At 44.4% G+C, this 22,212-nt stretch overlaps 1 protein-coding gene across 1 annotated transcript in view; it reads left to right on the top strand.

Annotated features, from left to right (window-relative positions):
• ATRNL1 (attractin like 1) overlaps positions 1-22,212 on the top strand; it is a 1,590,902-nt gene that overhangs the window by 777,285 nt on the left and 791,405 nt on the right. Inside the window, 2 exon segments of the mRNA XM_030202658.1 lie at positions 8,075-8,169; positions 17,183-17,261. Of these exon segments, the coding sequence (XP_030058518.1) occupies positions 8,075-8,169; positions 17,183-17,261 (174 nt within the window).

Here is a 22,212-nt window from a genome sequence, read left to right as displayed (position 1 = left end):
AAGCTTCTCCTTCTTACCTACAAATGCACTCAGTCTGCTGCCCCTCATTACCTCTCTACCCTCATCTCCCCTTACGTTCCCGCCTGTAACCTCCGTTCACAGGATAAATCCCTCCTCTCAGTACCCTTCTCCACCACCGCCAACTCCAGGCTCCGCTCATTCTGCCTCGCCTCACCCTATGCTTGGAACAACCTTCCTGAACCCTTACGCCAAGCCCCCTCCCTGCCCGTCTTCAAGTCTTTGCTTAAAGCCCACTTCTTCAATGCTGCGTTCGGCACCTAACCCTTACCGTTCAGTGAATCCAGACTGCCCCTATCGGACCGACCGTTCACTTGTCTATTAGATTGTAAGCTCTTTGAGCAGGGACTGTCTCTCTTTGTTAAATTGTACAGCGCTACGTAACCCTAGTAGCGCTCTAGAAATGTTAAGTAGTAGTAGTAGTAATTCGGCCGAATAGTGATTTAAATTCAAGTATGAATCATCTGGGGCTCTGCTGTTGCTAAGTCCTACTGAAATAAACTCTTGATCTTCATATGGTAAATCTGAATGTCCATTATTCGTATTCAGCTAAATAGTAAAATTTGCTAATTGGTACTTCTCTAATATAAATGCAAAGCCCTTCCTGGCAGTGCCCCTGGGAAAACCCTCTGCAGTGTCCAGGCAAAGTTTTATACATGTACATGCTTGTGCACACCTACAGTGGGGGAAATAAGTATTTGATCCCTTGCTGATTTTGTAAGTTTGCCCACTGACAAAGACATGAGCAGCCCATAATTGAAGGGTAGGTTATTGGTAACAGTGAGAGATAGCACATCACAAATTAAATCCGGAAAATCACATTGTGGAAAGTATATGAATTTATTTGCATTCTGCAGAGGGAAATAAGTATTTGATCCCCCACCAACCAGTAAGAGATCTGGCCCCTACAGACCAGGTAGATGCTCCAAATCAACTCGTTACCTGCATGACAGACAGCTGTCGGCAATGGTCACCTGTATGAAAGACACCTGTCCACAGACTCAGTGAATCAGTCAGACTCTAACCTCTACAAAATGGCCAAGAGCAAGGAGCTGTCTAAGGATGTCAGGGACAAGATCATACACCTGCACAAGGCTGGAATGGGCTACAAAACCATCAGTAAGACGCTGGGCGAGAAGGAGACAACTGTTGGTGCCATAGTAAGAAAATGGAAGAAGTACAAAATGACTGTCAATCGACAAAGATCTGGGGCTCCACGCAAAATCTCACCTCGTGGGGTATCCTTGATCATGAGGAAGGTTAGAAATCAGCCTACAACTACAAGGGGGGAACTTGTCAATGATCTCAAGGCAGCTGGGACCACTGTCACCACGAAAACCATTGGTAACACATTACGACATAACGGATTGCAATCCTGCAGTGCCCGCAAGGTCCCCCTGCTCCGGAAGGCACATGTGACGGCCCATCTGAAGTTTGCCAGTGAACACCTGGATGATGCCGAGAGTGATTGGGAGAAGGTGCTGTGGTCAGATGAGACAAAAATTGAGCTCTTTGGCATGAACTCAACTCGCCGTGTTTGGAGGAAGAGAAATGCTGCCTATGACCCAAAGAACACCGTCCCCACTGTCAAGCATGGAGGTGGAAATGTTATGTTTTGGGGGTGTTTCTCTGCTAAGGGCACAGGACTACTTCACCGCATCAATGGGAGAATGGATGGGGCCATGTACCGTACAATTCTGAGTGACAACCTCCTTCCCTCCGCCAGGGCCTTAAAAATGGGTCGTGGCTGGGTCTTCCAGCACGACAATGACCCAAAACATACAGCCAAGGCAACAAAGGAGTGGCTCAGGAAGAAGCACATTAGGGTCATGGAGTGGCCTAGCCAGTCACCAGACCTTAATCCCATTGAAAACTTATGGAGGGAGCTGAAGCTGCGAGTTGCCAAGCGACAGCCCAGAACTCTTAATGATTTAGAGATGATCTGCAAAGAGGAGTGGACCAAAATTCCTCCTGACATGTGTGCAAACCTCATCATCAACTACAGAAGACGTCTGACCGCTGTGCTTGCCAACAAGGGTTTTGCCACCAAGTATTAGGTCTTGTTTGCCAGAGGGATTGAATACTTATTTCCCTCTGCAGAATGCAAATAAATTCATATACTTTCCACAATGTGATTTTCCGGATTTAATTTGTGATGTGCTATCTCTCACTGTTACCAATAACCTACCCTTCAATTATGGGCTGCTCATGTCTTTGTCAGTGGGCAAACTTACAAAATCAGCAAGGGATCAAATACTTATTTCCCCCACTGTAACTGTACCCACATATCATGTGCAGTTACATTAAAATCATTTTCTGTGGATAAAGCAGTACTGTATAAAAGGTACGTTTATAACATATGTTTATAACATATAACACAACAGGGGCGTAGCCAGACTTCGACGGGAGGGGGGGATCCAGAGCCCAGGTGAGGGGGCACATTTTAGCCCCCCCCCCCCCCCGGTGCCGCCACCACCACCAACTTTGCCTTCCCCTGCCGACGACCCTCTCGACCCCCCCTCCCGCTGCTAACCCTTCCCCGCCGCTGTCGCCTACCTTTGCTGGCAAGGGACCCCAATCCCCGCCAGCCGAGGTCCTCTTACTTCCCACGGAAGGCTTTGTTCTGTTTCTGACATCCTGAAACCTTGATCTGCAAGGCTTCGTTCTATTTCTGTGAGTCTGACGTCCTGCACGTACAATGTGCAGGACGTCAGAAACAGAATGAAGCCTTCCGTGGGAAGCAGCAGGACCTCGGCTGGTGGAGGTTGAGGTCCCCCGCCAGCAAAAGTAGCCCACGACGACGGCGGAGGAGGGTTGGCGGTGGGGGGGGGGGGGTCGAGAGGGTCGTCGGCAGGGGGGGTCCAGGCCGAAATCTATGGGGGGCCCAGGCCCCCGTGGCCCCAAATAGCTAAGCCCCTGATGCACAATCACAAAAAATTGGAACTCTAGTAGTTACACCTTAATTTAGTGGATCATCATATAGGAGAGCTCCTTGACGTTGTCAAAAATGGAGGTCCCAAGTATAAGTATAAATTGGTATTTAACTGGATATTTCCCAAACTCTTCCAATATTATTCAATGATATGCGCAATTCCAATTAACTAGGAGCCTGCGTAAATGCAACGGTGTACTTAACTTGCTAGCGGAGATCTTTTTGTATCATTTAAAGTGCTGACATGACCGTGTTTCAGGGATCAAATTATTCTGCATCGGGGCTCATCACTAACAAAATAAACAGAAAATCCTGTCAAATCATATAAAGTCTCCCCAAAAAATGTTTAAAGAAAACAACAAAAGAAAGGCACTGATTTGCCTGCTTAAATAAACAAAATAAGAAAAAGCACATCACAATAAAAAAACAACAAGCAGATAAACGAGAAGTGGTTTATTAAAACAGTTACCCAACGTGGCCACGTTTTGCCCTCAGGCTGTGTCAAGGGTAAAAAGGCTACAAAATAAAAACATACATAGAAGAACTCCTCAATAACATCTTCAAATTAATCAATACAATACAGAATATATAAAATCTATACACAAAAACATAATAATTAAAAATATAATTAAAATTATAATTAAAAATATTTAAAAAATTAAGAAACAGGAAACAAACAAAGGGGTCCTTTTACAAAGGCGTGCTGAAAAATGGCCTGTGGTTATGTAGGCGCATGTTTTGGCTGCACGCTGATCCATTTTTTATCGTGCCTGTAAAAAAAAAAGGCCTTTTTTTGGTGGTTGTTGCCGAAAATGGACGTTTGGCAAAATGAAAATTGCTGCGCGTCCATTTAGGGTCTGAAACCTTACTGTCAGCCATTGAGCTAGCGGTAAAGACTCACGCAGTAACCAGGCGGTAATGACCTACACGCGCCAAATGCCACTTGGTGCACATCCATTGCGCACTCCCGAAAATAAAGAGTATTTTTCAGACCCGCGTATCGGACACATGCCAAAAATGAAATTACCGCAAGGGCCACGCAGTAACTCCATTTTGGTGTTCGTTGGGTGTGCATAGGCGTCTACGCCGCTTAGTAAAAGGGCTCCAAAGGGCCTTGTTTACTAAGGCTCGTTAGCTTTTTAGCACACCCACAATTAACGCATGCGCCGACCATGTAGGCGCCTATAGAGATATTGTAGGCGCATACATAGTTAACACGCGTTAAAAATGCTAATGCGCCTATAATGCAGCTTAGTAAACAGGACCCAAAGCATTGCAGTAAATACATACTTGAGACAGGTGATTCAAGTATGATATTGTATGTGGAGAAAAGGAGAAGAAACGAATAATTCAGTGTAATTTTCAATGTGACATAATATAAACAGCTCAATGTGAACCAGGTGCAAAAAGTGCTAGTTTAGAAAATCTTTAATGCAGAAAAAAATTTAAGTTGGTATTTACGTATCAATTAAGTTACGTGCGTTGTTATAGAATACGCTCTGATTTCCAAGCAGAAATCAAGGCGCGATATATATAGAATTTGGGGGATAATGTGGGAAAATCAAAGCTTTACCCTATTATCAATGCAATATAATGCTTCTCAGTTGTGTGCATATCAGGGCCGTAGCTACGTGGGGCCACGGGGGCATGGGCCCCCACAGATTACCCCTTGGCCCCCTCTACATTTGCCCCCCCCCCCCCGCCGCCTTCCGCCCCGCCGCCACATCAGGTAACATAGTAACATAGTAGATGACGGCAGAAAAAGACCTGCACGGTCCATCCAGTCTGCCCAACAAGATAAAACTCATATGTGCTACTTTTTGTGTATACCTTACCTTGATTTGTATCTGTCATTTTCAGGGCACAGACTGTATAAGTCTGCCCAGCACTATCCCCTCCTCCCAACCACCAGCCCTGCCTCCCACCACCGGTTCTGGCACAGACCGTATAAGTCTGCCCAGCACTATCCCTGCCTCCCAACCACCAGCTCTGGCACAGACCGTATAAGTCTGCCCAGCACTATCCCCACCTCCCAACCACCAGCCCCGCCTCCCACCACCGGCTCTGGCACAGACCGTATAAGTCTGCCCAGCACTATCCCCGCCGCCCAACCACCAGTCCCGCCTCCCACCACCGGCTCTGGCACAGACCGTATAAGTCTGCCCAGCACTATCCCCGCCTCCCAACCACCAGCCCCGCCTCCCACCACCGGCTCTGGCACAGACCGTATAAGTCTGCCCAGCACTATCCCTGCCTCCCAACCACCAGCTCTGGCACAGACCGTATAAGTCTGCCCAGCAATATCCTCGCCTCCCAACCACCAGCCCCGCCTCCCACCACTGGCTCTGCCACCTAATCTCAGCTAAGCTGCTGACTAAGCTAAGACTGCATTGGCCTTTTTACTGTCTTCCCAGCGCTGCTAGACCACGTGCAGTTGCTTTTTACATTTTTTTAATCAAGGTGATTGAAAACACATGATGACTTTTACATTTTTTTTTAATCTGCGTTAAACATTTTCCAAATTCTGGCTACAGTCAGAAGTAAAAGGGGAAACATGGACAGTGTGGTTTAAAACTTTAAACTATTTATACTCACTGTTTATTATTTTTGGAAAGAAAACATTGACAAAAAAAACATACAATTCTGAGTTGGATTCTCAGCTCATCAGACTGGGAAAGCGAGAAGGAAGGAGGGAGGGGAACAGAAGAAGACAGGAATATTCATGTCGTTTGTGAAAGATGCTGGTGGTTTGTAGTGGGCTCAGGCAAGAATAGCTTTTAGCTTTTTTTCTACTCTTATAAAGCACTGTAGCTTCCCCCCAGAGGGGTGTGAAGGAACCCAGGTTCATGACTTACACATTTATTTATTTAGATTTTGCTCACACCTTTTTCAGTAGTAGCTCAAGGTACCTTGTTTGCTGGCAGGGGTCCCCAATCCCCGCCAGTTGAAGAGTTTTCTTCAGCGCTAGTCGACACCGGCGCCTTCGTTGTGGGATCATCTGTTTGTGACGCCTTACATCTTGCACCGTGCAAGTAGCCCCGTGCAGGATGTAAGGCGTCAGAAACAGATGATCCCACAACGAAGGCGCCGGAGTCGACCGGTGCTGAAGAAGATTCTTCGGCTGGCGGGGATTGGGGACCCCTGCCAGCAAACAAGGTACCTGATGCAGCGGCGGGGGGGGGGGGGGGGGGGGGGTTGCGGTTGCAGGTCCACGGGGGGGTCGGGGGGGGAGGCAGCTAAACAGTGCCCCCTCCCCCACCTCGGGCTCTGGCCCCCTCTCCCACCGAGGTCTGGCTACGCCCCTGCTGCACATACGCTGTGGACACCAACTTTTTAATTTTTTCCAGCAGGAAAAAGGCCCTAGAAGTGGCTCTAACCCAGCAGTAATTGGGCATCACCGTGTGCTGCCCGGCTTCTGCCGAATTAGCATGGGAGCCCTTATTGCCACCTCAGTGGGTTTCGGCGGTAAGGCTCCCCATCACATGGCCATGCGGTAAGAGTTCTCTTACCACATGGCCACGTGTGTCTGGGGGCTTTTTTTTTTTACTTGCACTGGTAAAAACAGCCCCCACTGATATTTCAGGGCCCTTGATAAAAGGACCCCTTAGGCATCAGTATTTATACTAGGTTTTACTTGGCATAAATTCAAATGACTGGGTTTAGATGCACGTAAGGACTCTAGGCATATTTTCAGCCTAGGTGTATTCTATAAACCACACCCTAGGTGTATTCTATAAACCACACCTAACTTTAGGCACGAAGTTAGGTGTGGTTTATAGAATAAACCTAGGCGGAATTTTTTTCAGCACCATTTTTTCAGGTGCTATATATAGAGTCTAGCCCCTATACGCATATCTTTGCCCAATTAGCTTTTCTGCCCATTAGTTTTTTTCATTATCAGCCCCAATCTGTGCTAGTTTGTGAAAAACCCAGGTACTCTGAGAAACCCAACGGTGGAATTAGAAAAGGTACAGAGAAGGGCGACAAAAATGATAAAGGGGATGGGACGACTTCCCTATGAGGAAAGACTAAAGCGGCTAGGGCTCTTCAGCTTGGAGAAAAGGCGGCTGAAGGGAGATATGATAGAGGTCTATAAAATAATGAGTGGAGGGGAACGGGTAGACGTGAAGCGTCTGTTTACTCTTTCCAAAAATACTTGGACTGGTGGGCATGCAAAGAAGCTACAAAATAGTAAATTTAAAACAAATCAGAGAAAATATTTCTTCAGTCAACGTGTAATTAAACTCTGGAACTTGTTGCCAGAGAATGTGGTGAAAGCAATTAGCTTAGCGGGTTTAATAAAGGTTTGTTTCTAAAAGAAAAGTCCATAAGCCTTTAGTAAGATAGTCTTGAGAAAAATCCACTGCTTATTTCTAGGATAAACAGCGTAAAATGTATTGTACTGTTTTTGGATCTTGCCAGGTACTTGTAACCTGGATTGGCCACTGTTGGAGTGTCCAAGAAAGCACAAAGGCAGACGGTCTGCAAACTCCAAGATGGAACACAAATAGAGCAGATCGTTTAACAAGCAAAAAATGATTTATTATTGAAAAACAAATTGCACAATATGTATACACACAAACAGCCCGACACAGGCCGTGTTTCGCCCAACAGGGCTGCTTCAGGGGCTACACAACACACTTTTTCTGTGAAGTGTGATGAATATATGTTGAATGTACTTGTATTAAATATAAAGACGCTCGCTTTGATATGAAAAAAACAGCTGGATCAGCGCGATCAGAGATATGTGACTGTCGGATTGGCTCGGAGTCAGCATTTTGGTTTTCGGCACCCCTGATCCAGCTGTTTTTTTCATATCAAAGCGAGCGTCTTTATATTTAATACAAGTACATTCAACATATATTCATCACACTTCACAGAAAAAGTGTGTTGTGTAGCCCCTGAAGCAGCCCTGTTGGGCGAAACACGGCCTGTGTCGGGCTGTTTGTGTGTATACATATTGTGTAATTGGCGACTGTTGGAAACAGGATGCTGGGCTTGATGGACCTTTGTTGTGTCCCAAAGCTTATGTTGTTATGTCAGGTTTGATACATAGCGATTATCTGTGTCATAGCTGATTTAAAGTATATATATATATTTTTTTCTTTTCTATGTTGCCTACAGATAGCCTCTTGATTGACTACCAGTTCACCTTCAGCTTAATCCAAGAGGATGATCGCCACCACACGGCAATCAACTTCATTGCCAACCCAGAGCAGGTGAGAAGATGGTGCCTGTCACCCTTATGACACAATGAGCTAGGCTGCTGATGGTCGTGCACGAGCAGAGAGAGTGAAGGCCCACTAAAGATATAGCAGCATGCTTGGCTGTGCGGTCTCCATCTGTCTGCAGGAAACCCATCGCTTGATGTGGAGCATCTCATTCATAGGAGTAAACCATGGAACTCGCCATGGAAGTCTGTGAATTTACAACAGTCTTTGTACTGTGAGGCAGTTATTAAATTCCTTTCTCACATCGGATCACAGAATTATGTCACATAAGGAATGCAATAATTAACACATCAGAAGGTTGGGTTCCAAGTCTAAAGATCTTACAGGGCAACAAACAGACAGTATCAATGAATCAATACAGGGGGATCGCAATTAATTCATGATAGAAATTTGACCTTTCAAGGGAATTCTTGATGTTGCTTGGGAAAAGGACCCCTGATTTTACTTTGTCCATTAATTTACAGCAGGGGTTCTCAACCCAGTCTTTGGAATACACATAGCCAGTCAAGTGTTAAGGATACCCATAATGAATATGCATGAGACAGATTTACATGAATTACCTCTATTGCATGCAAATCTATCTCATGCATATTCATTGTCTGTATCCTGAAAACATGAGTGGCTAGGTGTATCCCAAGGACTGAGTTAAGAACCCTTGATTGATAGTACACTTGTGGGGATGCTCCTCCTTGTATTCCAGATTTGAGGGGAAAGATGGGAGGAATTACTTTTTATTGTTTTACTAGTAAAAAAGCCCCGTTTCTGATGCAAATGAAACGGGGGCTAGCAATTTTTTCTTCTGTGTGCATGTGGGAGTGTGTGTGTCCCTGCCCTCTGGCCTCTCTCCCCTCCCCCCTCTGAGTCCTTCACTGTTACAGAGCCAGGGATTTGATTTCGTGCTCTGCTGTTTTCCTTCACTGACTGTGTTACAGAGAGGGCGGGGCAGACACTCATAGGGAAACCGGATATCTCGCCCCCTTCACACTTCCGGCTGGAGGCTTCATAGAACGTTGGTGTTGCTTTTTATATAGAGACTAGGAAAAAATGCCCGTTTCTGAGCGGAATGAAACGGGCGCTAGCAAGGGGCCCCCTCCCTCCGTCCCTCGAAGCTACTTGCCTTGTTCGCTGTGGGCCGTTTCGGCCCTCGAGTGTCAATAGCTCCGCCCTCAACGTCATGACGTTTTGATGCGTCATGACGTTTTGACGCGAGGGCGGTGCAGATACTCCAGGGCACACCGGATATCTCGGGCGCCTCAACTTCCGTGGAGGCTTCAGAACATTGGGGTTGCCTTTTATATATATAGATGTGAAGTTTTTAAGTTAGGATAGCCCGCAAGATGAGTGTTAGGGAGCCTTGGCCAGGAGAATAGAATTGCTTGTGGGTGTGTTTTCTGCTTTATTGCACTCCACTTGAGGAATCTGTACAAGCTTTGACAGATGCTATCACAGACCTGTCAATTGCTCATCCATGTTTAATAACCTGGGGAGATTTTAATATACATATTGATTGTTTTTTTGTTAAGTTCTACAGATGATTTTGTAAAATTCGTGGATGACTTAATTTGTAAATGAATCAAAACCCATTGCCTGGTGCTCCCTTGATTTGTTTATTTAGTTTATTTTATTAAAATTTGTGTACTTCTTCGACAAAAATGTTCTAAATAGCTTACAAGATTAAAAAAAATAACATTGTATAAAAAGCCTTCGCAATAAAGCATTACTTAATCATCTAAATCTATCGACAGGCTAGGCACAAATTAAAATACTATAATAAAGCAAATACTGATAAATTGCTTTGGCCGTTTGAGTCACAGAGACTTCAGATTCAATTATTATAAATATAAATATTTCTCAAGTATATTGGTACAATCATTTTGTAATCTGTTCCCTGTTTGACTACTCTGTTCAGCTGTCAGAGACATAAGTGATGCCGTGCTCACCAATCTTTCTCTGTCCATGACCACAACGTGCACGGACAGAGAAAGTGTGGACCCCGGGCAGCATATGGCTGTATGGTCCATCCAGTCTGCCCAACAAGATAAACTTATTTTACATGGTATGCGATAACTTTTTTTTTTAATTGGCATTTATTTTCACGTTACAAGATTAACTTGCAAATTGCAATACAGAGAAAATCAAACTATAGGAAACTATTCATTCTTAGATTTTTGTTCGCTCTCTTTCTTAGACCACTTATTAAAGGAAACGGGAGGAGTATGATTAGATGAGATCAAAATTTAAAAGTAACATTTGAAACAATAGAAAAAAATGTCTAGCCTGAATATTCCATCTTATTCAATTACTTAATCGGTTATTAGTTATCATTCATACATAGAGTCTATTTGACCATTCTTTTCATATCCAAAAAGGTTCAAAGTTGTTCCGCCTCAAAAAATACATATTTGTTACCCAAGAATCTTATAAGTCATTTACACGGATATGCCAATAAGAATATTACTCCTAATGCCTTAGTCTCTTCCCTGAGAGCTAGAAACATTTTCCTTCTATCTTGTGTTATCTTAGTGACATCTGGGTATATCCATAATCTGGAACCACAAAAGGTCTTTTATGAGTTCTTAAAGTATAACTTCAATACTGCATTTAATAATTCAAATGCGAACGATACTATTAAAGTTCGCCATATTTTAACTTCTGATAATGATTCTTCAAGCAAAGCAGAGATATCATGAATTCCCAACTCAGGAACATTAACTGAAGGCAAACGCTCAGAAGCATCAAATCCCACTCCTGCTTGTAAAGATGGTGGAAGGTAATAAACTTTATTTAAGAAAGGAATAGCCGCGGAGGGGTATTGAAGAATATCTGTTAAATATGTTTTGAAGAAATCTGTCGCATTCATTCCTTCCGTCATCGGAAAATTCAGAACTCTTCAATTTAGACGTCTGTTATCATTTTCTATTTCTTCAATTTTCCGAGATGCCATAAGTTTATCCTTAACCAAGGCTTCAGTAGTGGATCTTAAATTTGAAACCTCTGATTGCAATTGCGAGGCTTGGTTAAGTGATTCTTGTTTAACTTTGTCTATAGATAATGTTAAAGCTTCAGCTTTACTCACAAGGAGAGATGTATCTTGGGCCCGCTTTAGTAACAGCTGTAGTCAGTTCTTGTATCGCCCCCCAAATAGACTCTAATGTTGCCACCACGGGAGTCTTATGCTCCAAGTTCGCCTCCTCTGCGGCCTGGGGTAGAGCACTGCTGACCAAGGCTTCCCATCTCCTTTATCATTTTCGTCGCCCTTCTCTATACCTTTAGTAATTCCACTATATCGTTTTTGAGATGCGTCGACATACTGGTGTTTGCTACAGTTAACTATCTATATATGTTTAATAAATCTATTTAATATGGGAGGAAAAGCCTCAGACCCCAATCTGGAATCATAGATATTCTCACAAACTTGGGAGAACGAAGCATTGTGAACATGAACGCCAAAGTAACAATTTGTTGGTCCCGAATACCTTGAAGCAGCATCCTTTTGCTAAACACTGTCGATGGGACCCCGTGAAATTGCTCTCATTCATGATTTATTTGCACTTACAACAAGATAATATTTTAAAAGAATTTTTTTTTGAAAAAGACTGGTTAAAAGCTTAAGATATTTAATGGACCAGAATTGTTTGAAAAAAATGTAAAATTATTAAGGGGTCCTTTTACTAAGCTGCGGCAAAAGGTGGCCTGCGGTAGTGCGGGCACAGAATTAGAAGAAAAGGGAAGGACAGAGGTGGGATTAGGGCAGTACTTCCCCCAAACCTGTCCTGGGGGCTCCCTAGCCAGTCAGATTTTCAGGATATCCACAATGAATATGCAAGGGATAGATTTTCATGCAGTGGAGACTGAGAGACAAGGATGGGGATAGAGACGGTCATAGGCACCGACTCCGTGGGTGCTGTGGGTGCTCGAGCACCCCCAATAGTTCACCCACTGGAAGTTCGTTCACCCATCGGAAGTTCGTTCCCTCCCTCCCTCCTCCCTTCGAGTTCCAGGCCCCCTCCCTCCAAATTTTAAAAGTAATCTATTTTACCTCGTCGGGGTTAGGGCGGCAGCAGCGGTAAAAAGCATGCAGGCTCGGCTCGGTGCTTAGTTCAGTTTTCCCTTCTCTCTCTCTCAGCTCTGGTCCCGCCCTCATTTCCTGTTTCTGTAAGGGCGGGACCAGAGCTGAGAGAGAGAGAGAAGGGAAAACTGAACCCGAGCCGAGCCTGCATGCTTTTTATCGCTGCTGCCGCCCTAACCCCAACGAGGTAAAATAGATTACTTTTAAAATTTGGAGGGAGGGGGCTTGGAACTCGAAGGGAGGGAGGACCCTGGAACTGGGAGGGAGGACCCTGGAACTGGATGGGAGGGAGGGAGTGGGAGACTCTGGAACTCAGAGGGAGGGGGGACCTTGGAACTCGGAGGGTGGGGGTCCCTGGAACTCAGAGGGAGGGGGGGCTGGAACTCGGAGGAAGGTGGAGGAGGGACGAGAGAAGGGGAATGCACCACCTGTAAAAAAAAAAAAAAAATCAGCACCCCCAATCATTTTGAAAACTTTGCTCCTATGGAAACAGTGCTGGGGATAAGGAGGGGGGATGGTGAGAGGGCTGGGGATATGGCGTATCAGCTTATTTTAAATACCTATTTATTTTAAATGCATTAAAGATATACTAATATACTCTTGTAATTTTATCACTGATGGCTTATACATGACGTCCAAGGAAGCCTCACCACCAACACATTGTCAGTCATCCCATATAAAGTGTCTTTTTTCTCCCAGTGTGGCCCAGCATCAAAATGAACTTTGCTTGCACACAACAGTCCTACAGTTCTGCTTGAGTTGTAACTGCCCTGAACCCTACTTTTTGGCTGTCAATAGTTTTTCAAACTGCAGTTTAAGATGCTTGGTTTAGTTTTTAGAGCACTTCGTAAAACATAAATTTCTTATTTGAGGGATAAGACTGTCATGATGTGTCCCTGTGGGAGATTTAAAGCCATCATAGGAAGCTTTCCTTAGATTGCTTCCTCCTAAGGATATTAAGCTACAAGAAAGTAGAAATAGAGCTCAAAGCATTGGAACAGACACTGAAAGAATTTACTATATTAGACAACTATCTGACTTTAGGAAGAAAGGTGAAAACTTCACTGTTCCAATAAGCTTTGAGAGTAACTTTTTTTTTTTAACCTTCTATGGGATATACATAAAGGAATCCTGTGCAGAAGGAATGGATCCTCAGAAGCTTAGCCGAAATTGGGTGGTGGAGCCGGTGGGGGGAAGAGGGGTTGGTGGTGGGGAGGCGAAGATAGTGGTGGGCAGACTTATACGGTCTGTGCCAGAGCTGGTGGTGGGAGGCGGGGCTGGTGGTTGGGAGGCGGGGAATAGTGCTGGGCAGACTTATACGGTCTGTGCCAGAGCCGGTGGTGGGAGGCGGGGCTGGTGGTTGGGAGGCGAGGATAGTGCTGGGCAGACTTATACGGTCTGTGCCAGAGCCGATGGTGGGAGGCGGGGCTGGTGGTTGGGAGGCGGGGAATAGTGCTGGGCAGACTTATACGGTCTGTGCCAGAGCCGGTGGTGGGAGGCGGGGCTGGTGGTTGGGAGGCGGGGAATAGTGCTGGGCAGACTTATACGGTCTGTGCCAGAGCCGATGGTGGGAGGCGGGGCTGGTGTTTGGGAGGAGGGGATAGTGCTGGGCAGACTTATACGGTCTGTGCCAAAGCTGGTGGTTGGGAGGCGGGACTGGTGGTTGGGAGGCGGGGATAGTGCTGGGCAGACTTATACAGTCTGTGCCAGAGCCGGTGGTTGGGAGGCGAGGATAGTGCTTGGCAGACTTATACGGTCTGTGCCAGAGCCGGTGGTTGGGAGGCGGGGCTGGTGGTTGGGAGGCGGGGATAGTGCTGGGCAGACTTAAACGGTCTGTGCCAGAGCCGGAGGTGGGACTGGTGGTTGGGAGGCGGGGATAGTGCTGGGCAGACTTGTACGGTCTGTGCCAGAGCCGGTGGTGGGAGGCGGCACTGGTGGTTGGGAGGCGGGGAATAGTGCTGGGCAGACTTATACGGTCTGTGCCAGAGCCGGTGGTGGGAGGCGGCACTGGTGGTTGGAAGGAGGGGATAGTGCTGGGCAGACTTATACGGTCTGTGCCAGAGCCGGTGGTGGGAGGCGGCACTGGTGGTTGGGAGGAGGGGATAGTGCTGGGCAGACTTATACGGTCTGTGCCAGAGCCGGTGGTGGGAGGCGGCACTGGTGGTTGGGAGGAGGGGATAGTGTTGGGCAGACTTATACGGTCTGTGCCAGAGCCGGTGGTGGGAGGTGGCACTGGTGGTTGGGAGGAGGGGATAGTGCTGGGCAGACTTATACGGTCTGTGCCAGAGCCGATGGTGGGAGGCGGCACTGGTGGTTGGGAGGCGGGGAATAGTGCTGGGCAGACTTATACGGTCTGTGCCCTGAAGAGCACAGGTACAAATCAAGGTAAGGTATATACATGAGTTTATCTTGTTGGGCAGACTGGATGGACCGTGCGGTCCTTTTTCTGCCGTCATCTACTATGTTATGTTATGTTATGTTGTTAGTGCTTTTCATGTGGAATCCTATTTATTTGATGTTATTTAACTTCAGTTTTAGCAATTTGTTAGTTATTTATTATTGGAATTGGAATGTTGTTGCTCCAGACTTTACGCGGGTAATTTTATGAAGCATTTTCAGTGCGTAAAGCATTTTTTTACATGTGGAAAAGGTCTGTTATATAGCATAGCACAGGCGCACACAGATGCAAAAAGTAAGCGCAAGGGAAGAGTATATCTACTTTGATGTAGTCTTGGGGGTAACTGTATAAGGAACCACTTAGTTTTAGACAGCAGGAAGGGAAAGAAAATGGGACTTGATATACCGCCTTTCTGTGGTATTTTGCAACTACATTCAAAGTGGTTTACATATATTCAGGTACTTATTTTGTACCAGGGGCAATGGAGGGTTAAGTGACTTGCTCAAGGTCACAAGGAGCTGCAGTGGGAATTGAACTCGGTTCCCCAGGATCAAAGTCCACTGCACTAACCACTAGGCTACTCCTCCACTAGCAACATTCCATGTAGAAGCCTGCTCTTACAGATCAGCAATGCGGCCGTGCAGGCTTCTGTTTCTGTGAGTCTGACGTCCTGGTTAGTGCAGTGGCCTGAAAACTAGGGGAACTGAGTTTGATTCCCGGTGCATCTCTTTGTGACTTTGGGCAAGTGACTTAACCATCTATTGCCTCTGATACAAAATAAGTACCTGTATATAATATGTAAACTGCTTTGATTGTAACCACTGAAAGGCGGTATATCAAATCCACATCCCCTTCCCCTTTCCCTCTCCATATGAGTCCCTGATAGGGATGCTATCTCATTGCAACCAACCTTGTGTTCAAAGATGTCGACTCCTTTGAAGAACACCAAGTCTAACATATGGCCCTTTTCATTGGTTAGAGGCCTGATCACCTAAGTGAATCCTACAGCTCCCATCGTATCAAGGAAGGCAGCAGTGGTGACGTCTTGAGTTTCGGTATGTAGGTTAAAGTCTCCCATGATCAGTAACTATGGTAGCTCAGGGTTTCCTCAGTCACCAGATTCAGCAGTTGTTGCTTGGTGCTTTGTAGACCATGTGCGTCCACAGTGGTTCCTTATATCCCAGCTGGATAAGGAGGCATTCTGTACACGTTATATGCAGGTACTTTCTCTGTCCCTAGAGGGCTCACAATCTAAGTTTTGGTACCTGGGGCAGTGGAGGGTTAAGTGACTTGCCCAAGGTCATAAGGAGCTGCAGTGGGAATCGAACCCAGGTTGCCAGGCTCAAAGCCCACTGCATTAACCATTAGGCAGATGAAATTGGCTCTTATTGTAAATGTCACAAACCATATTCTCTTAATATTTAGATCATTTTCAAGAAGGAAGGGGGAGAGTACATGGACTTTGGGAATGGTTAGCGTTGATTCTGTTGGGGGGCTGTTGAGGGGAATCCTTCCCTTTTTTTGTGAGAAGGGGAGAGTCAGAAGAGATAGAGCTCTCTCGTTCTTGGTATTATTGCCTTACTGTAATTGATGGAGGTTCTTTGGGGGGAGTAATGGGGGATGGGATTTTGCGGGGATGAGATGGGGTGAATTTTTTTTTTTGATTCCATAGACAGCTGATGCTGCTCAGAACTTTTTCGCCCATTTTTTTTTGAGTACATTTCAGCGCTATACTACCATTATAGAGATATGAAACGCTGCCTTTAATCGCTGCGCTTGATACTGTTCTGAGTATCGATTAGTGATACAACATTAGCAAGAAGATATATATATTTCTTTGAGATTTGGATAGGATTAGCTACTATCAATGGTGAGAAGACTCCTGACGCAGGCCTGTATGGCCGAAACACAGCTGTGTCGAGTCCTTTTCTCCCCACCAATTTATGGCTAATAAAGGATATATTTTTAATTTTTACAATCAGAGTTTCGTCTTTTTTATGTATTTAAATTTTTAAATACGATTTTATTTTTATTTTCATTTTTTTTGTATTTGCTATTCATTTTTTAATTTTTATTGTTTTTTTTCGTTTTTGTTTTTGTTAGTCATCTTCGCTGTTTTGTCTTCTGTGAATTTTCATATTCATCTTGTTGATGATACTTATATAGTTTTTTTGTCTTTTTCTCGTTTTTTGGAGTTAAGGTTGTCATCAACTGCGTTATATTGGGACTGTGGGTAGGGGGATAAGATTGATAAAAACTTGATGATGGGTTGTAAGGTACTACCTTTTTCTTTCTGTATATTCTGACATTGACTTTATTGTACATTATTGTTCTTGGCTTTGTCATCAATAAAAATTGATAAGTTAAAAATCATTTTTAGTCACTTAAAAAAAACCCAAACCATACAACCAATATTGATTAAACTGAAAATCATTCTGTACCTCTTTCTGCAGTGTACTGTCTCGAATGTACAATGTTATGGCTCTGGTACCTTCTCTTTGTTTGGCTAACTTATCCCTGTTCTTTTATTGTAGTCCAACAAGAATTTGGATATTTTAATCAATGCATCAAACAACTTCAACCTCAACATCACCTGGTCAGTGGGATCCACAGGTGGGTTACTCAACTTTCCAGAGCTTTTCTCCTCTGTGATGGTGTGCATTCATTTCAAAAACTGTTGTAGCATGATTTGGTCTTTTCTATTGCACAGTTCAGTCTAAAAAATCTTCTCTGACTTCACTTAACTATGTTATTGGTTTCAGAGCGAGGCAGGCTAAGGGATCCGCTCCTTATATGAAGCATTCTGCGAAACGGGAGCTCGCTGTCAGAGAGGTTTTTAGAGACTTGTGAGGATGCTCGCCAGTTTGTTTACATAAAGAAAATTCATTTTTCAAAAGTAAACGCTGAGCAACACGATACCTATTATAAAATATGTAGTTGAGATATTGAGCATCTGAAGTCTTTTCCTCTCATTAAGTATAAAATTAGAGTTAGATAAGATGACTTTTGTGCAAACAGTGAATTGTGAATGAGACTTCTATATATACGGCCTTGGTGGACGTTAAATTGAAACAGTTCAGTTAGTGAAATATTTCCTGATGTGCCTCAAACTACTTTTTATTAAATTATTTTTTGGGGGTAGAGGTGGGAGGGGAACATTGTTTTGCCATGGTTAAGGCGATCACCTAAAGTTTAGACAGTAATTTGTAATCAGAATAAGCTTCATTAACATGTTAACTTTGTCCCCAATTCTGTTAGAATGACTTTGGTGGCAAAAGCTTATGCATGTATTTAAATGTAAGGAATGGCTCAGTTATGAAACACTGTGATTTTAATTAAGATTAATGGATTCCTTAAATGCTGGAGAGTTAATTTCTTTGTTTCTGTGCCACAGTACTATATTTAATTATTAACCTTAACATTGATATCAAACAATGCAGTTTTTTCTGCTGCCGCTGATAACGGGCCGTCACGCTTCTGCCTTTGTCTTTATGACGTGGGTTGATGGGGAGGAGGAGGTGGCAGTGGAATAGGTTGACTTAAATGAGTCTCTCAGATAAAACTTTATTCTTCTGACCTTCGGAAATGATATCCAAAGAGGAGACTAGTATGCTCGAGAGAAACGCAGAATCAAAAATGGGTTCTATTAAGTATTTAAAGCGGTTCTCAACCCAGTGCTCGGGACGTACCTAGCCGGGTTTTCAGGATACCCTCAATGAATATGCATGAGATAAATTTGCATACAACGGAGGTAGTTCATTTAAATAAGTCTCATGCATATTCATCGTTGATATCCCGAGGACTGGATTGCGAACTCCTGATTTAAAGCAGGAAAATGACATCCTAAACTATGGAGCACTCCAGTGCACGTTGTTGGTCCCTAATTGGCCCAAACATTACTTCAGCATTTGTGTCATGAAAATATGACTAAACATGTTTTTTTTGGAGGGGGGAGGGTAAAGGGATGGACAAGGGGGCATGCGATGAAGCTGCAGTGTGATAAATTTAAAACGAATCGCAGGAAATGTTTCTTCACTCAACACGTAGTTAAACTCTGTAATTCGCTGCCGGAAAAGGTTGTTAAGGCGGTTAACTTAGCGGACTGCAAAAAAGGGTTGGACGGCTTCCTGGAGGAAAAAGCCATAGAATGTTATTGAATGAACGAGGGAATACAGTATTTATAGCATGGGCGGGACAAATTGCTTGTTCTTTTGGCCGCTGTTGGTGACAGGGTGCTGGGCTCGACGAACCCTTGGTCTGTACCACCATGGCGATGCTTATGCTTATGTACTTATGATGTTTCATTAGGAGTAGGTAATCATTCTGTTACAAGAAATGATTTATTTTGGGGAAAATAGCTCTAGAGCGCACTCGCTACTGTTTATAATTTAAGAACAGGTGCTGGATTTATAAGTTTTAGGATATTAATTTCTCCACCAATCACCAAAGGTGATAATTGCAATAAATTAAATAAATTAAGTATATATAAAAGATACCATATACTCAGAACACAAAGAGACCGTATTGTTAGCTTCAAAAAGATTGATTTAATATACAATTGCACACGAGAGGTAGGTTTTAAGAGATCTTTACAGGTAATCTGTGCTTAAGTAAGGCAAGGTAGCAGGTCTAGATCAAAAGTTATGTTACTTACAAGTCCTTGTTACACAATATGAACAGCATTAGGTAAGCACATGTTTGCAGGACAGGAGAGCTTCTGCAGTGAGTGGATTCCTGAGTTGCTTGCAGTTGAAGAGAATCTGAGTTGCTTGCAGTTGATGAGAATCTGAGTTGCTTGCAGTTGAAGAGAATCTGAGTTGCTTGCAGTTGATGAGAATCTGAGTTGCTTGCAGTTGAAGAGAATCTGAGTTGCTTGCAGTTGAAGAGGATCTGAGTTGCTTGCAGTTGAAGAGAATCTGAGTTGCTTGCAGTTGAAGAGAATCTGACTCTTGGGAAACAGCTTGTCCTTTTATATCTTGCAAGCTGCAGGAGGATATGCCATGTGGATCTTTGTCCTGGTTTCCACATGACCCTTCGGCATTTGCAAAGCATTGTGGTATCTTGGTCTCATGTCTGCACACGATCCCTGAGTCCTGGTCTCATGTCTTATGACATCACGAGACTTGCTGTCTGGATTTTGCTGGCAAATGGTCTTTTGATGTCCTGCTCAGTCTCTGGGGCAGATACACATTACAAGTCCTTCCTTTCTGCACATGTCTGAAAGCTGATGGGAGGGGCAGGTATACCTTTGACAAGCAAATGTCCTGTTTATGCTTTTCCTGAGTTCTTTGTTTTCAATGGGGTATTCAGGTGTCCACCTTAGTCATGCCTTTGTTAGGTGGGAGGGCAGAGGAAGCTCTTTTGTGTTTGTTAAGTGTTTGTAATTAACTATCCCTACTCTCAGAAGTTCCCAGAAAAAGGAATGGGGAGAGAGGGGCTTGAAATGAAACTATTTTCTCTGCTGCAGTGTAAAAGCTGCACAAATATATTGGTGTATATATAATCCAGCAAAATATAATAAACTGATACCATTACAATTCTATCTGCATTTGCTCTACAGACTTTTCTCACATAGAATTCGCCACAATGAAAAAAGGGAACATGCTCACACATGCTTTTTCTTTGGTCATTGTACCATGGCAATGTACTTGCTTGCTTTTTTAAGTGCATACTTTCCCAGTGCAAAGGTATGCCAGTGGCATAGCTACGGTGGGCCTAGCTGTAGCGCCACACTTCTGTCTTCTAGTGCTGGGCAGACTTCTACGGTCTGTGTCCTGAAAATGGCAGAAACAAATCAAGGTATACACATAAAGTAGCACATATGAGTTTATCTTGTTGGGCAGACTGGATGGACCGGGCAGGTGTTTTTCTGTCGTCATCTACTTGTTACTGTGTTTCTCCACAGCATCCCAGCATCTGCGCTCCTGTCTCTGAACCCCTTCCCTCCACGATGTCAGTACAGATGTCCCCGGTGTCTACAGCAATTCATTCTCACTGCTTGCGTTTGCCCCGCAGGCTTCTATCTGCCGCGTTCCACCACGCAGGAAACAGGAAATGACGTCAGCGAGGGCGGGACACCAGCAGATGGAAGCCTGTGGGGCCTGCGCAAGCAGCAACAATAAATCGCTGCAGGCGCCAGGGAAACCTATACCAACACCGGGGACGAACGAGCTTCAGAGACAGGAGCTCAGATGCTGGGACGCTGCGGAGGAGAGGGAGAATATGTGGGGTAGGTGAAAAAAAAATCTGTGTTCTTAAAAAGGATCTCTGGGAAGATGCATGTGGTGGTGGTGGGCGGAGGCGGCAGCACATACGCGTGGAAGGGTCCATCCAAAATGCTGAATCTGGCTACGCCTCTGAATTATGCATGTAGTTTTCTACTCATAACCTAACTCCTCCCCAAGAATGCCTCTTAACATACCTGAATAGTAGTACACGCAATATTTTTTCATGCATAGAGGGAGAACAGTAATGTCAGTGGGTAAAGCAATGTTTCTTCCTACATAAGTACATAATTATTGCCATACTGGGAAAGACCAAAGGTCCATCGAGCCCAGCATCCTGTTTCCAACAGTGGCCAATCCAGATCACAAATACCTGGCAAGATCCCCAAAAAGTACAAAACATTTTATACTGCTTATCCCAAAAATAGTGGATTTTCCCCAAGTCCATTCAGTAACGGTCTATGGACTTTTCCTTTAGGAAGCTGTCCAAACCTTTTTTAAACTCCGCTAAGCTAACCGCCTTTACCACATTCCTGTGTAGAGGGCTTTGATTATTGCTCTTTTAACATCTTATTCCAGCATTCATTCAGTTGAGACATTTGCCAAGATGTCATGAGATCACATTTCCACAGGCACACTATTGACCTGCCCTAAGTTCTGGAATGGGTGCTCCGTTATACTGTGACCTTGTTATTTTATGGGAAAGGATGTTGTAGAACAGGAAGTCACAGTATGAATCTCCAAGCAGGTAGACTGAAGAGCAAGAGCAGAAATTATTTGCTCACATACAGAGAGATGAATATATGGAATTTTTTTTCCATGGGAGGCGGTGGAAATAAAAAAAACAGTAACAGAATTTAGGAAATCACAAGATAAGCATTGAGGTTTTTTTTTTTTTTAAATTACATTTGTACCCCGCGCTTTCCCACTCATGGCAGGCTCAATGTGGCTTACATGGGGCAATGGAGGGTTAAGTGACTTGCCCAGAGTCACAAGGAGCTGCCTGTGCCTGAAGTGGGAATCGAACTCAGTTCCTCAGGACCAGAGTCCACCACCCTAACCACTAGGCCACTCCTCCACTGTTGCTACTATTTGAGATTCTACATGGAATGTTGCTATTCCAACATTCCATGTAGAAGTCGGCCCTTGCAGATCACCAATGTGGCCGCGCAGGCTTCTCACAGAAACAGAAGCCTGCGCAGCCTTCTACATGGAATGTAGAATCTCCAATAGTAGCAACATTCCATGTAGAATCTCAAATAGTAGCAACAATCACTTTTGTTACATTTGTACCCCGCGCTTTCCCACTCATGGCAGGCTCAATGCGGCTTACATGGGGC

Source organism: Microcaecilia unicolor, chromosome 5, assembly GCF_901765095.1.
Source record: "Microcaecilia unicolor chromosome 5, aMicUni1.1, whole genome shotgun sequence".
Classification (NCBI taxonomy): domain Eukaryota; kingdom Metazoa; phylum Chordata; class Amphibia; order Gymnophiona; family Siphonopidae; genus Microcaecilia; species Microcaecilia unicolor.
The sequence above is the reverse complement of the archived record's forward strand: the minus strand, read 5'-3'. Positions and strand labels throughout refer to the sequence as shown.